Below are 16,089 nucleotides of genomic sequence, written 5' to 3'. Positions count from 1 at the left end.
CATGTCTTCCATCCTATCCACCCATGATCAGCGGGCTTTCAGCCTTTCTGTCCCTGCTCTCTGAAACTTCATTCCAGAGAGTCTCTCCCTCCTCTCTCAGGCCACATCTCAAAACGTACATCTTTGACAGTGCTTTTGATCATCTTTCCCCTCCCCACTCCTGCTCAGCTCCACTTCCAGCTAAGGTGCTCATCCAGCATTGTGAAAGGCTTTATAATGCCTTAAGTTCTTCAGAAAGCACCGCTGTGAAAGACGCTGTGTAAATTTAACTGGATCATCTAATAATTACAGAATAAACATTTGCTACCCTCTGGTGGACTGCACCTGTAACCGCACAAAGACAGATTAATTGAATCTATAAACCCACTCCTTCAGGAGACCAACAACAGCAAAGTGTTTCACAGGATTTCAAAGCAAAGTGCAGTGATTGTGTATTTTATAGGAAAACACAGCAGTCAGCAGCAGAAGTCCTCAATGGGTAGTACTCTTGCTTCCAAGTTAGAAGACTGTAGGTTTGAGCCTCCACATCAGATCTTTGAGTTTACGCTCCAGGCTAGCACTCTCCAGTAGTGCTGAGAATATGGCATTATCAGAGATGCCATCCTATGAATGAGATGCAAAACCAAGGTCCATCTGTGCCTGTTCAGACGGATCTTTCTTGTTACATTGCTAAAGCTTTTTAAATTGCTAGCAATTAACAATCCCAGATGGGATAATACAATGTACAGATGTCCAATAAGTAGTGATTTGTAAAACAAATAGAATTGTACATTTACCCAGATACAGCTCCCGCTGTCCAACTGGAACTCGTTTAGCAACCAATCTCAGCCTGTCTCTTTTCACTGCAATCCAACTTTAGGAAGTCACCATTGAGATTGCACCAAAGCAGATTTTGTGGGGTATCATATAATAATAATCCTTGCATTTGATATAGCGCTTTTCAAATCGGGAGGACGTCCCAAAGCGCTTCACAGAATACACTGTAAAGTGAATTGACTGTATATTTGTGGGCTAACGCGGCAGCCAATTGCGCACAGCAATGTCCCACAAACAGTCGTAGATTGAAAATGACCAATTTATTATTGTTTTTGGTTTTGGAGGGATTATTATTAGGTGTGTGGAGTAAGGAAACTTGCCCAAGGTTTCGCCCTGACCTGCTTGGAATTGAACTCAGGTCTCTCGCTTGCAAAGCGAGTGCTCTAACCACTGAGCTACAGGACTCCATCTATAATTGCTGCATATTACATTATTATAAACTACTGCATATTACATTAGTACATCACTTCTGCCCACCCCCAGCGAACTGATTTTTAAAACCCAACAAGAAATCAAGAAAAGTCTAAAGTTACCTGAGTGAAAGTGTAATGGAATAGTCATTTTTTTCCCTCCCAAAAAACAATGGTTTTGTCATTGGCAAATTACCCGTCTTGTTCTGAGTTCTCATCCTTTAAGCAACCTGGCCAATCCTCAATTACTCAGTACAGTACAAGCAGCAATCATTTATTGCATAATTTGCGTGCTAGCACAAATCTGTTTTTCATTTCTGTGTTCTTCAAGCTGCAGTGTCTCAGACATGAAACAAGATTACAAGCTTGAAACCAGCATTACTATTGCCATCACCTGGCAAAATGTGACCTCAAACAAAATAATCTTTCATTGTCTTGACTTCTTAGAATTTAATTAACTGTAGAAAATAGGTATATACATATATATATATATAATTATATATATGTGTGTAAAGTGAGAATTTCTGACTTGCTCAATGGCTCATGCCTACAATATTATAATGTAGCTTTTCAGGATAACAAATCATGACAATAAGCTAGTGTAATTTCTCAAACATTCAAATATTAAATTTACAGTAATAAAAGCTGACAATTACAGTTGGTAAAATATACAAGTTGAATACAAAAAAATTTGCCATATTAATCTTTAGAAATATAAGGGCTGGAATTCCTCTGATTGCTAAATGCATTGTGTTCGACAGCACTTGCACAATGTCAAAATCACTTTGGTTAGCAGTAAGAGGAATTTCTTTTGCCCAACCCTTTAAAGTCTGGATAAGCATCAGGATTTCATCACTGGATTGTAAGATTGCAATTAGTATGAAATTATACAAAAGGTTACTCCCCTGAAGGTCTTCTACATGCAGCACTCACTGTTGTGCTACGTAATACCGATACATTAGGACCACAATGATGCCCGCTATTGCTGGGATTATCCAATTTGCCCAACTAAAATAAAGGACAGAAAGAAGGCAGAGTTAAAACTTTACAGAGAAAGAGTCTCCTTAACTCTTTATGAATTTAAAAAAGCAATTTATGTGCAGTTAGATTCCTCCCTAAAAAAAAGTTAATGTGGAGAATTCTGCTTTGAACGCTGGATCAATCATTACTTATAGTGAAGCTGAATCATTCATCAAAATGTCTTCCCTAGAAATGGTTAACTGGAGCTTGTCTTGACTGGTGCTTCAACATTTTTATCCAGTTAAAAAAAAATTAAATCCTTACATTTGATTTAGCACCTTTCACAAGGTTGTTTCAAAGTGCTTCATATGATTTACTGTGTGCTGTGTATTTTGTGGTCAAATAAATTACAATCTAATAGCATTTCAATTTAATAGCAATTTATCGTTTGGAGTTCTGTAGCTCAGTGGTTAGAGCACTCGCCTCACAAGCGAGAGATCTGGGTCCGATTGCCGGCAGGGCAATAACTTGGGCAAGTTTCCTTGCTCCACATGTCTGATAATAATCCCTCAAAAAAAAAGAGAATAATTTGGTCACTCAATCCACGACTGTTTGTGGGACACTGCGGTGCGCAATTGGCTGCCGTGTTTCGCTCACAAATACACAGTCAATTCACTTTACAATATATTTTGTTAAGCGCTTTGAGACGTCTCAAAAATGTGAAAAAACACTATATCAAGTGCAAGGATTATTATTTTATTATTATCAATGACAGGCATAATTAGAAAACTAATTTTTAGAGTTTTTTAAAAAAATTAAATTTGAATTGAGTATTGCACATTTCCACAGCCATTGTTCAAAGCTGAGCAGCTCAAGTCTTTTTCCCTTTCAGTATAAAAACTGAGCTGAATCATTTTATTCCCCAATATCTACAATTCACTTCTGCAAATTTGATAGCTTGAATTACTGAAAGCCATATTTACTGTCACCTTAACACTGCACTTCACCAAAACACTCAATGTTTCATTATCAAGGTTTATGAGGAGAAAATACAGACTAGAACACATTAATACATTAAGGTAATGGAAAAAAAGTCATAGTTAACTGGTAAAAGGCAAATTGTTTACCTTGCTTGAGAGTCCAAGATGGTAACCGATGTAACCTGTGATAGAAAAATTAAGAAGTTAATCTCGTTATTACAAGAATGCAATGTCAACTAGGAAAGTAGGGAGATCACAAGATTTGTTTGGTCAACAAAGTTGACCTGCAAAAGTCCTGGAATGCATTGTTGCAGGCCAACTTCAGTCACACCTCTACCTCCACTCCTTCCTTGAGCCCCTGCAGTCAGGTTTTCACCCTGCCCACAGCACAGAGAAAGAGCTTGTCAAAGTCACAAACAACATCTTCTTTATTTGTGACCAGGACTCCCTCTGCCTCCTCATCCTCCTAGATCTCTCTGCCACGATCAACACGGTTGACCATGCCATCCTCCTCGACTGCCTCTCCTCCCTCATCCATCTTAGTGGAACCACACTCACGTAGTTTGAGCCCCACTTAACCAACCCCCTCCATTTCACCTCGGCAAATGGTTTCTCCTCCCTCCCCCGCCTGGTCATCTGCAGGGTACCCTAGGGCGTTATCTTTAGCCCTCTTCTTTTCTGTATCTATATGCTCCCTCTGGGTGATGTCATCCACAGACACGGGGTAAACTTCCACATGCGTGTGGATGACACACAAATCTACTTTGTTTTCTGCAGTACCAACTCCAAGTCCGCCGATTTCTATCAGCTTGTCTGGCAGACATCAGGGCCTGGATGAGTGCAAACTTTCTGCAGCTGAATGTGGACAAGATGGAAGCCATACTCCTTGGCTCCCGTAAATATTTTCACTTCTGCGAATCTAAACGCAACTTCCCTGAGCTCTCCCTCAGACTCACTATTCAAAAGATCCAGCTCATTCAGAACTCTGCTTCCCACATACTGACCCGGACCCACATCTCACCAGTTCTGGCCAGGCTCCACTGGCTCCCCATCACTGAACGGATCGAATCCAAGATCCTCACACTCGTGTTTAAATCCCTTCACTCTCTGGCACCTCCCTACGTCGCCCACCTCCTCCTTTGAAATTCTAAACCTATGTATAGAGCTATGAATCACTGGGTTGAATACATATTTCCAGCGGTTAACAAAGTGCTTGATAAATGGCAATGGTGCACACCCAAAATGGAAATAAGGTTGTTAAGGATATACAAGTTCTCTTGAAGCCAATAAGATAGCTAAGCAAGGCAAAATGGTTTTGGAAGAAAGGTTTGGAGGCCAGAGGTATAGAAGCTGAATTTTAACCTGTGAACGGCAGACCAAAGATGTTAGCCCAGCTCAGTATGTAGCAAGGGTGGATTACTTGGGGGTGGGGGGAGAGAAAGAGACAGTTATTTGGAATAGGTAGAGGATAATAAACTCCTGAATTAACAAAAAAAACTAAGAAAGTAAGTTTTTGTTACTCACCTCTTGCTTTCTAAGAGCAGCCCTGTCGTCCTGATTAATAGAAAGATAAACATTACAACTTAAGTCCTTGCTTTTGACAATAGCACATGTTGAAAGCCTGGTCACTTTGACAATGAATATTTAGCCATTGAGACCCAATTTGGATCTCAATACCTTAATTTCTCCATAGTTATGTCCACTATGGAGAGATGAAGGCATCAGGTAAGCCAACCTGAGGAGACCTGGATAGTGCATTCAATCAGAACAGGTCTTAGCTGCTGAGCAGCCCTGACTGGTGCAAACAAGTCTTCTCTCTACTGGGCTTGGAAATGATTATCGCCTGCCTGAACACAGCAGCTAGTTGGTAGAAGCAAAATACATAATTTTTTACTAAATTGACAGCCTTGTAGATGTCTGGTTTCAGATCTCAAGGAAAAGCAGCTAGCAGTAAATACTGCTAGGTGTTTTGGCCAAAGCTTCAAGTTACTGACAACGCTGTGTATTTCTGCCTGCAGAGCCAGTTAGTCATGTGCAATTACCAAAAGTCATTCATTGATTGGTAAGTTTTCTTACCCATTCACCTGGAGAAAATATCTAGATTCAATGGGAGCAAAATCGCTTTGTAATCCAGCGCCTTGGGACGTCCTCCCGACGTGAAAGGCGCTATACAAATGTAATCTTGCCGTTGTTGATCTTGTTGTAATCTTAAAATCTCACAATGTAGTTTTCTATAATCAGTTGACTTTAAAATCTTAAGATTATGTGGACATGTATTCCCAATTGTGAAATGTAGAATTAGATGTCAATTGGAACGAATCTTAGTGTTAAAGAATTTACTCTCTGCCCTTTTGGTTCAAATTGAAGTTGTGACGTTTGCATGGTTTCAATTCTCATTTCAAGGAAGATAGAATATAACTTAGTTTGCAATAAACAATAGAGAGAGACCTCTACTGCACTAATTGGAAGCAGCCCAATTGTATATATGGAAATGTGTGTGTGGACGCTCATGGATGTGTGTGTATCTCTCACGGGGTTTCTGCATGTTTGTGTGCCTACGTACTTATTGGACCTCCACCTCATGTTGCTCAAGTAAAATAATTACAAACCTTGTTACATTGCATGGAATCAAACATTTTCATCAATATCGCAGCCAGACTGCTTCTGAGCACTGATGCGGATAACGAATCATGCAGTTATCCAGTGAGCAAATAAAATTAGATTAAAATTTTGCATTTTCTATTCCTATTAAATGAAATCAGCATTAGAATCACAAGTGAGGATATGGCACTCACAGGATGAACCTCTCCTATTATATATTGTTTGCGTAGCTCTTGTGCATCTGTGGAATGTCCAACATCTTCAAAGGCTTCTGTAGCATCACCTCCTCCTTGCTCTCTAAGTACTTCTTCACCACCCGGATGCTGAAAGGTAAAGTACAAAAATGAATAATGAATCTTTTAATTAAAAATGAACTTAGAACAGCAATTACATCATAAGAGAGATTTAGATGAAGAATACTCTGGGCCCATTTGATTTCATTTATTCAGAATACCAACTCTATTGTCATAACAATAGTAATCCTTGCATGCGATGTAGTACCTTTCATGTCAGAACATCTCAAAATTGATTGTAAAATGTACTGACTCTGTTTTAGACGAACACGCAGACAATTTGCTCACAGCAATGTCCGAAGCCATCAAGACTCTCGTGCCTTGACCTCAACCAGCTTTCCTGATACTCTGTTCTGATTGTCAATTACCTTCAATGTAAATAAATACTTTCTCACGTCCTCTCCCTCCACTCAGCAGGCTCCACAATCCCATTCGGTGGTCGGCCCTTCAGCATCTCTGCCCTCACCCTTTGGAACTCCATCCCACATTCCTTTGCCCCGCTCCCTCCCTTGCCTCCTTCAAGTCACTTCTCAAGACTCTGCTCTTCGACTGAGCCTTCAGTCACCCTCCTACCCTCCATGATCCCAACCCCACCCCCCCGGTCAGGCCCAAATTCCTGACCGTCCAGTGCCTTGGACGTCATCCCAACATGAAAGACGCTATACAAATGTAATTTTGTATTGTATTTTATCCTAAAATTTCCCATTACAGCTTGAACTCATGACTTGTTCTGCTACCTTTGTGTATAGCAACATATTAACATTTCTAGATAGTAGTAAATCATGAAACCAAGGTATATCCCACTTCCCTAAAGATTCCTTCAACAGATCTATTTTATCATTTAATAACACTGAATCCTTTTAATTGTCAAGCACGTATCTAGCTATTTTCAACAATAATATAAACATATATATTAAAAGAGTCCTTGCATTTGATACAGTGCATATAATATTAAACCATCTTAAACTTTTTCACAGGGAATTTCTTTTATGTAGTGACTGTATATTGTAGGTAAACAAATAACTGCACATCAGTGGGGAGATATTTCATCTGGGTATAGATTTATTTTTTTCTGAAGCAATTTGGCAAATTGCTAAATTCAGATTTAACTTTGAAGTTGCACGGATATGTAAGCCTTGGCTTTGAACTCACGAGTCCTAATGTGGGGCTTGAATCCATAACGTTCTGACGCAAAGGTGAGAATGCTACAAACTGAGCTGAGGTATCCTCATAGCTCAGTTTGTTGTACTTGGGTCTCAGAGTCAGGAGGTTGAGTGTTCAAGCCCCACAAGACATCCTGAACTAACACTCTAGTACAGTGCTGGAATACCGCGGTGCACAAATTGACTATCTCATTCACCAACCAAATAGAATAAATCTAGATCCAGGTAGAATTTCTGCTCGGTAATGTCTCCCTGCTTACAACGTTGTAATACCCTTTAACCTGGCACGGGAACTCAAGCACATAACAATTTCATAACTTTACTGTTTCTGCATATAAAAGGTCAATGACTTTGGGCTATAATTAGCATTATTTTATAAGAGTGCAGAATATTTGATCTTTGTAATCTTATATTAACTTTACAGTACAATTTGGGGAGGGAAGAGGGCAAGAATTTTTAGATAGTTGTAAAAATAAGGTCAGAGTTTCATTTTGAATCATGGTTAAAAGTGCACTGTACACTTAGTTTAAAGAAAAATCAGTTGCAACAGGTTAGTTAAAAACAGAGTGAACTTAGAACACAATGTGACTCTTTATTTGGATAAGATAAAGTAAACTGCTGAGTCAAATAAAATAGTACAATAATCCAAATTATGTGGAGTCCTGTAGCTCAGTGGTTAGAGCACTCGCTTCGCAAGTGAGAGACCTGAGTTCAATTTCAGGCAGGTCAGGGCGAAACCTTGGGCAAGTTTCCTTACTCCACACAGAGCCTAATAATAATCCCTCCAAAACCAAAAATAATAATAAAATTGGTCATTTTCAATCTACTCCTGTATGTGGAACATTGCTGTGCGCAATTGGCTGCCGCGTTCGCCCACAAATATACAGTCAATTCACTTTACAGTGTGTTCTGTGAAGCGCTTTGGGACGTCCTCCCGACGTGAAAAGCGCTATATCAAATGCAAGGATTATTATTATTATTATATTCAGAATTATATTCCAAGTTCCAGATTAAAGTTAATCTGACAATCTGGATAAGACTGTACACATAATACAACTTTCAGAAGTAATAATAATAATCCTTGCATTTGTTATAGCGCCTTTCACAATGGGAAGACATACAAAAGTGCTTCACAGGATATTCTATGAAATGGAGTGACTGTATTTGCAGAAGTAGCACCATAGGTGAACTGAACTCTGAAAAGTCCCGAGTTTCACCCACTGAATTACTGATTTACAAATCAATGTTTATGTAAGCAGACACAGAGCACAGTGACATAATAATTTACCATATATCGGGGCAAGTCATGCAGAGACAGCACCGTAACCTTCAATGTTTATCTTTCCTTTCATACTTCTCTTGTACTTCTATAGGCCGTGTTACTGCATAACTTTATTTTGGCTATTTTACTCTCCCTGAGTGTTTCAACCCCTTTTTGTCTTTTTATGAGAACCCTCTGCTACCTCACCCATGTAGCTGCATTTATATGGCAACCTTGACATTTAGTTCTGGCAGGATATTCCGGCACCTCCCTCCACAAGCTGCAGGTCATTCAGAACTCTGCAGCTCGTGTACTGTCCCGCACCAGGCTTCGGGACCACATCACTCCCACCCTCGCTCGCCTCCACTGGCTCCCCATCCCCCAGAGGATCGAATTCAAGATCCTCATCCTCACCTACAAGGCCATTCACGGCCTCGCTCCCTCCTACCTCTCCAACCTACTATCCCCCAACCTACCTGCCCGTACCCTCCGTTCCTCTGGCTCCGGTCTGGTCCACATCCCCCGCCCCAACCGCCCTACCATCGGTGGTCGGGCCTTCAGCCTCTCAGCCCCAATGCTCTGGAACTCTATCCCCCAGTGCCTTCGCCGCCTCCTCCCTTTCCTCCTTCAAGGCCGATCTCAAGACCTTTCTCTTCAACCGTGCCTTCACCCCCCCCCCCCCGACTCTCTACCCCCTCCTCGCTCCCTCCCTGATCATTTCCCCCCAATGCTCAGGTCCCAACCCAACTGTCCAGCGCCTTGGGACGTCCTCCCGACGTGAAAGACGCTCTATAAATGCAATCTTGTTGTTGATATTTAATTCATTTTTGGTCAGCTGAGTGTCTGACGCATGTGGAAACCTATCAGCGTGCTTAAGAGAACTTTCTAAATAATGAGAAACTAAGAACTGTGGAGGAGCAAAGAGATTTGGATATCCACTTACACAAAACACTAAAAACAAGTTCATAGGTACAAAAAGTTATCAAAAAAGCTAATAGGATACTTGCCTTTATCTCAAGGGGGGTGGAATATAAATGAGAAGAAATTAAATAGTCAATTTATAGTCTTCGTTAGACCCCATCTGGAGTACTGCGATCAGTTTTGGGCACCGCACCTGAGGAAGGGTATATTGGCTATGGAGGAGGTGCAGCACGGATTCACCAGAATGATACCAGGGCTTAAAGAGTAAAATGATGAGGACAGGTTGCATAAACTTGGTCTCAATTGCCTTGAGTTTAGAAGGTGAGGGGTGGTCTAATTGAAGTTTTTAAAATAATAAAGGGATTTGATAGGGTAGATATTTATTATTTGATAAATAATGTGATGGTTCCTTGTACCTTATGATAAGTACTCTAAACCTAATGCTGTTGTGATCACTGTTGTCCAGATGCTCTCCCACTGAAACCTGCTCCACTTGCCCACTTCATTCCTGAGAACTAGATCCAGCATTACTTCCTTCCTGGTTGGGTTGGAAACACACTGATCCAGAAAGTTATCCTGCACATATTTCAGGAATCCTTCCCCCTCCTTGCCCTTCACACTGTTGTTTTGCCAGTCTATATTAGGATAATTGAAGTCCCCCGTTATCACTGCTCTATTGGTTTAGCATCTTTCCGAAATCTATTTACAGATTTGCTCACTATCTCCTTCCCACTGTTTGGTGGTCTATAGTATACACCCAACAGAGTAACAGCTCCTTTTCTTCTCCTTAACTCAAAGCAAATAGATTCTGTTTTTGGACCCTCTAGTACATCGTCCCTTTCCAGGGCCTTAACCATGTCTTTAATCAATATTACCACTCCCTCTCCTTTTTTTCCCTCATGCCACTACATCATAATCCCATGTCGCAACTTGAGCCTGCAGCTCACCAATCTTATTTGACACACTCCATGCATTTACGCACATGCACTCCAAGACCAACTGAGCCTGCTCTGCATTTCTTCCCCCATCTTATCCCTCCTTTTTCTGGACTATTCCTTATTATATTGGTATTTGTCTCTCCCAGCCCTCTATGTAACTTGTTTGTCCTCTCTAATGCTACATCCTGATTCCCTTAACCCTCGAAACTAGTTTAAACCCTTCCCCACAGCACTAGTTAACATCCCTGTGAGGACATTGGTCCCGGCCCTGTTCAGGTGTAACCGATCTGCCCCAGAACTGGTTCCAATGATCCAGGGGCTTGAAGCCCTCCTTTCTGCACCATTTCTCCAGCCATGTATTCATGCGTTTGATCTCACTTGCACGAGGCACTGGGAGTAATCCAGAGATCACCACCTTTAAGGTCCTAATTTTTAGCTTTTTCCCTAGCTTCTAATACTCTCCCTGTGGGATCTCAGCCCCTTTTTTCTCTACATCATGGATCCCAATGTGCACCATGACTTCTGGATGTTCCCCTTCCTCCTGTAAAACGTTTTGCACCTGTTTCATGATGTCTTCAACCCTGGCACCACGGAGGCAATATACCGTGCAAGAGTCACGTCTTTGGTTGCAGAAATGCCTGTCTATTCCTTTCACCATTGTGACCCCAATGACAGTTGCATTGAAACACTTCCCTTGTCCCCATTGCTTTTGACTCACCTCCCCAGAGATGTCATCACCCTGACCGGTATTCAGTACAGAGAACCAGTTTGTGAGTGCCACACTATCAGAAGATTTCTACACTGCCCGTTCCTTCTTCCTATCATGCCGGGTCATCACTCTCCTTCTGAACCCTCTGTGGCTGTGGGGCGACTACCTCCTGAAATGATCCAGGAACAATTCAGCTTCCCGTATACTATGTAGTGACACCAGCCTCTCCTTGAGCTCAGAAACCAAGCAGCCAGAGGCACTTCCTACACATGTTTGTCCAGGGCACACAAACCATCCTGGAGTTCCCACATGGTACACATTACATTGTGCATTCAACTGATCTCAGCTGCCCTCCCTCTTTCCCAGACATGTTTTATATTATTTTAATAACTATTATATATACCATAATTATGCACCTTTTTCCCCCTCTTCACCAAATTCTTACTCTTACCAAATTCCTTATCAAAATTCTCATTCTGTTCCACCTCACTCAGTGCCCTCCTCCTGCAGCTGGGCTTTCTGCTCAAGTGAGGTTCTTGCAAGTCTTCTCCTTTTTATAGGACTCAAGCAGAAGCACCCAGTTTCGAAAATAATAATTGTTGAATACGGAAACGGTTTATATACGTATAACGTTTGGATAAATCTTGAATATAATTAAGAGGACACAGCATTTAATCCTACCTCACAGCAAAGAAGTAAAATGAGGACCAGAGATGTACAGAATGTCACAGGACAAAAACAGATCATTTGGCCTATCAAGTCTACTCTGGCGTTTTTCTCCATTGGAGCTGCCTAATCAAATCTCACTCTCGTATAAGGTCCCCGTACCTTTTATTAATCCATCAAATTCCCTTTTAAATTAATTTGTTAAATGGCAGTCACCCCTTCTGGGTAAACAATTTGTTTTACCTCCCTTTAATTGTTTGGGTGTCAGTAGCTATCGCTGCTGACACTCACAGAGTGGAAAGAATCTATCATTATTTTCCCTCTATTCTGAATCTTGAAGTCCTCTAATAGATCACCCCTTAGCTTTCTTTAGTTCTAGTGAAGTTCAACTCGATCGTGGAATGAGATGGGACATATGCTTAAATCATCAACCAGCCTGACATTTTTTTTTCTACTGTGTAAAACTATATACAACAACAAAATTACATTTGTAAAGTGCCTTTCACATCAGGAGGATGTCATATACTTTCATATACTGTGAAAGCCTTTGAACTTCCACCTATTGGCACACTGATTAGAGCTAAGAACTGAAGGCTGGCTGGGAGCATTACAAGATTCCCCAACAGTCTGAAGAAGGCTTATCATGAATGGCCAAGATTTTCAAGAATTAAAACCTCCACAAGCTTGCAGGTAGTCAAATGAAAACAAGTTATAAATCTGACACGATTCAATATTCATTATTCAATCCCTACAAATACAAGGTGATTAAAATCACGAACAAAACAACCATCTGTCACATTAATATCCATATGTCACATTCCACATCCACTGTGGAAAAGTATATGGCAGAATAAAACTATTATCACATTGAGAATACGTTTATTCCACCATATACTTTTCTAAGTGGACTTTGTTCCCTTCCCTGTACCTCAGTTGTAAACTAACTGATTGTTCCAAGTTGGTAAAAGAGTTAGAGATCTGAAAATGTGAAATTGCATGAGCAACCGGACTCTCACAGACAATATTTAGTTTCCATTTTACCCAGGATTTCAGTTGTTCCGTTGAATAGAAGAGTTCTTTCTTGCTCGAGCACACTTACTAGTAGGTCAGCCAAGGAGTATTGCTCACAACATGACTGTTTTGCCTTACTCTTCTCTCTCAACTGAGGAAGTAAAAGAATAAACAGCAAACGTTTTTCTTCCAAATTCCATAAGAAATACAGACTGAGCTCACCTTAGCAGCAAGACATGGCCTTTCAAATATTTGCTAAATTGTCAATAGTTTTACTTCTGGTGGGATGTTGGGATAAAAAAATGAAGAGAGAAATACACATCCTTCAAGGGACTATCTAACTGAATCTTTGCCAAGCTGAAAAGACCCATCAAGAACTTACATCTTGTTTTCCAGGTCAAATGCTAGCCCAGTTTCAATGAGTTGTAAACGTTTAGAACTACTGTATTTGGAAACTATATTAATTGATTTTTTTTCAGATTTTTTTTTGTCAGACAATTTCCCCCCCCCAAACCACAAAAGGTTCTCCCACCACAATGAAGGCAGACATTCAGTGAATAGCTGATGAGAAAATTCTGAGGCCTGGGCAACAACTGCTTGGAGGAGTTACCAAGAGTCCAGGTTTGTGAACATGCTCCAACCAAGGTTTGGTATCCACCTTGATTGGTAAGCAGCTGATACTCAAGCTCCGCACCTTCAACAGTCGAACGAACCACAGTTCAGCAGGTAGGAGCTGTGGATAGGAGAATGAGCCAATGCTCATGCATTGCATGTTGAGTTGTGGTGCTCATTAGAGAATTTGCAGGAAGTTGCTATCCACCTCGTGAGGAGTCACACCTCCGCTTGTCGGATGTCAAATGATCAACTAGCAACCATTCTTCTTAAAGGGGAGTTAAGCGGGACCTTCTTGGAGTCCAGCAGACATGCTTGGCAATAATATGTCGGAATCAAGTCAGCTCTCTGTGGCAGTCTCGGGAGTCTGATTCTTAAGCCAGACAGATTTATAGTACTTTAGGGCACTGCTGATATCAGATCAGTCAGACTGGCTCATTGGCAGGACAGACTTTTCACTGGGACCAGGAATTCTTCCCACTTGGCTCCTGACAACCCAGAAAGTTAAATTCAAATTCAGCCGAAACCACACAAAGTACTGAACAATTTCAGACAGCAAATGTCATACGGCTGCCAAGCGCTCTTTCCCCAAAGTGTAGGGTTTCTGAAGTTGTAATTACCTGTAGATATCTTTGCTATTTGCAAACAGAAATTTCGATTAGAAAATGAGAATCTGATGTGACTTTTCCCACTGCTCTCGGCAGGTAACAGAGAAAAAGCACGTGTACTCTCCAGCAAGAAAGCAGAGTCGTTCAAAATAATTCCCTTCCTCTCTCCTCCCCCACGCCCTAACTCGTCGACATATTGATTAACACTGGAACATGAAACCACCTAAGCATTTAATTCATAGAGGGCAAAGTCAATAAACAAATCTACTTTTTACAAAATAGGATTTCTTAGTCATTACAGTGTGGCCGAGTGTAAAATACCTCCTCGAGAAACTTGGTCACGTCGTATACGTTGTGATGAATGATGATCCAATTGCTAACGAAGCTGTTGTGTTGCTCCACTTCTTTGAGTGTGTAATACTTCACCTCCTCCTTGTCGGCCATGTTGCTGTGCACAGCTCGGAGACGGAATGAGTGCTGTGGGATCCGCAATGCCAACCCCTTGTTTTTCATTGCTACGTCTGCAGCGCCTGTCCCGCCCTCAGTTCCCATTCCCGCCGCTGTTATTGTTCGCTCGAGCCGCCACTCACCGGATGGCACACAAATGGTTTGCTCACAGACTTTTTTTTCGGTCAAGTCGGTGTCTGAAAAATTAGCTGAAGCATTAAAAAGGCTCAAGAGTATCCAAACCGGTTAAGAAGTTCCAGGCGTACAAACTACAGATGGGAACTCCCATGGAATGGATTGTGCCCTCTCCTCTCTCTCTCTCTCTCTCTGAAGGGATGGAACTTCCTAACTTAATTCTTGAGACGATCAATAATAATCCTTGCATTTCATATAATATAATAATAATCCTTGCAAATCCTTGCATTTGATTATTGCGCTTTTCACAGCTGCTAAACATCTCAAAGCGCTTCACAGAATATGCTGTCAAGTAAATTGACCGCATATTTGAGGGCGAAACGCGGCAGCCAATTGCGCACAGCAGTGTCCCACAAACAGTCGTGGATTGAAAATGACCTATTTATTATTGTGTTTTTTTTTGGAGGGATTATTATCAGGCGTGTGGAGTAAGGAAACTTGCCCAAGGTTTCACCCTGCCTGGAATTGAACCCAGATGTCTCGCTTGCAAGGCAAGTGCTCTAACTACTGAGCTACACTGAGCTAATAATCCTGGCATTTGATGTAGCACCTTATCACGTCTTCCAGAGGTCTCAAAGCGCTTCACAGAATATACTGTATTAAACTCATCCAGTACTCTGGTTCAAGTTGTACCCTCACAAGATTCATCGGGTCCATTGGCGATGTTCTTGACAAAGTTCACTGGTTACCTGTGCTTTGATTTAAAAATCCTTATGCTCATTTTTAAATCTCTTCGCAACCGTGCTATCTGTTATTGTTTTCAATTTTTGTTCAGTCTACAATCTGTACTTGTTTTACCGCTCATATCTCTTACTTTGTTTATCTCCATAGCCTATACCCCACTTCCAAAACATATCCTGTTTATCCATTCCCTATATCTGGATGAAACTTTAATCCACGGTCCCATCTACTTAACACAATATATCCCATGGCACTATTGAAAAACAGGACTTTCTCCCGCTATCCTGGCCAGCAAGCCCAAATACAACAACAACAACAACAAGATTCCATTTATAAAGCGCCTTTCACGTCGGGAGGACGTCCCAAGGCGCTGCACAGTTGGGTCATGACCCGAGCAGGGGGGAAATGGTCAGGGTGAGGGGAGGGAAGGGAGGGAGCGAGGAGGGGGTAGAGAGTCGAGAGGGGAGCTGAAGGCTCGGTCAAAGAGAAAGGTCTTGAGACCGGCCTTGAAGGAGGAAAGGGAGGAGGCGGCGAAGGCACTGGGGGATGGAGTTCCAGAGCCTCGGGGCTGAGAGGCTGAAGGCCCGACCACCGATGGTAGGGCGGTTGGGGCGGGGGACGTGGAGCAGACCGGAGCCAGAGGAACGGAGGGTACGGGCAGGTAGGTAGGGGGATAGTAGGTTGGAGAGGTAGGAGGGAGCGAGGCCGTGAATGATAATAGATAAAATGGTGTGTTTTGTCAGTGAATTCAGCAGCCAATTATGGGCAAAACTTTTTTTTATTATGATTAGACTGCATTAGCTTTTTAAAAAAATCA

General features: G+C 41.6%; 1 protein-coding gene across 1 annotated transcript; it reads right to left on the bottom strand.

Moving 5' to 3' along the window:
* Window positions 1-1,663: 1,663 nt before the first annotated feature.
* Window positions 1,664-14,442, bottom strand: LOC103184953 (cytochrome b5). The gene is given in 5 exon segments (NM_001292314.1): window positions 1,664-2,234; window positions 3,314-3,348; window positions 4,691-4,720; window positions 5,962-6,090; window positions 14,271-14,442. Coding segments are annotated over 5 exon segments (396 nt in total). The 5' UTR covers window positions 14,394-14,442; the 3' UTR covers window positions 1,664-2,155.
* Window positions 14,443-16,089: the final 1,647 nt, after the last annotated feature.

The sequence above is a fragment of the Callorhinchus milii genome, unplaced genomic scaffold, assembly GCF_018977255.1.
Source record: "Callorhinchus milii isolate IMCB2004 unplaced genomic scaffold, IMCB_Cmil_1.0 Scaffold2, whole genome shotgun sequence".
Taxonomy (NCBI): Eukaryota; Metazoa; Chordata; class Chondrichthyes; order Chimaeriformes; family Callorhinchidae; genus Callorhinchus; species Callorhinchus milii.
The sequence above is the reverse complement of the archived record's forward strand: the minus strand, read 5'-3'. Positions and strand labels throughout refer to the sequence as shown.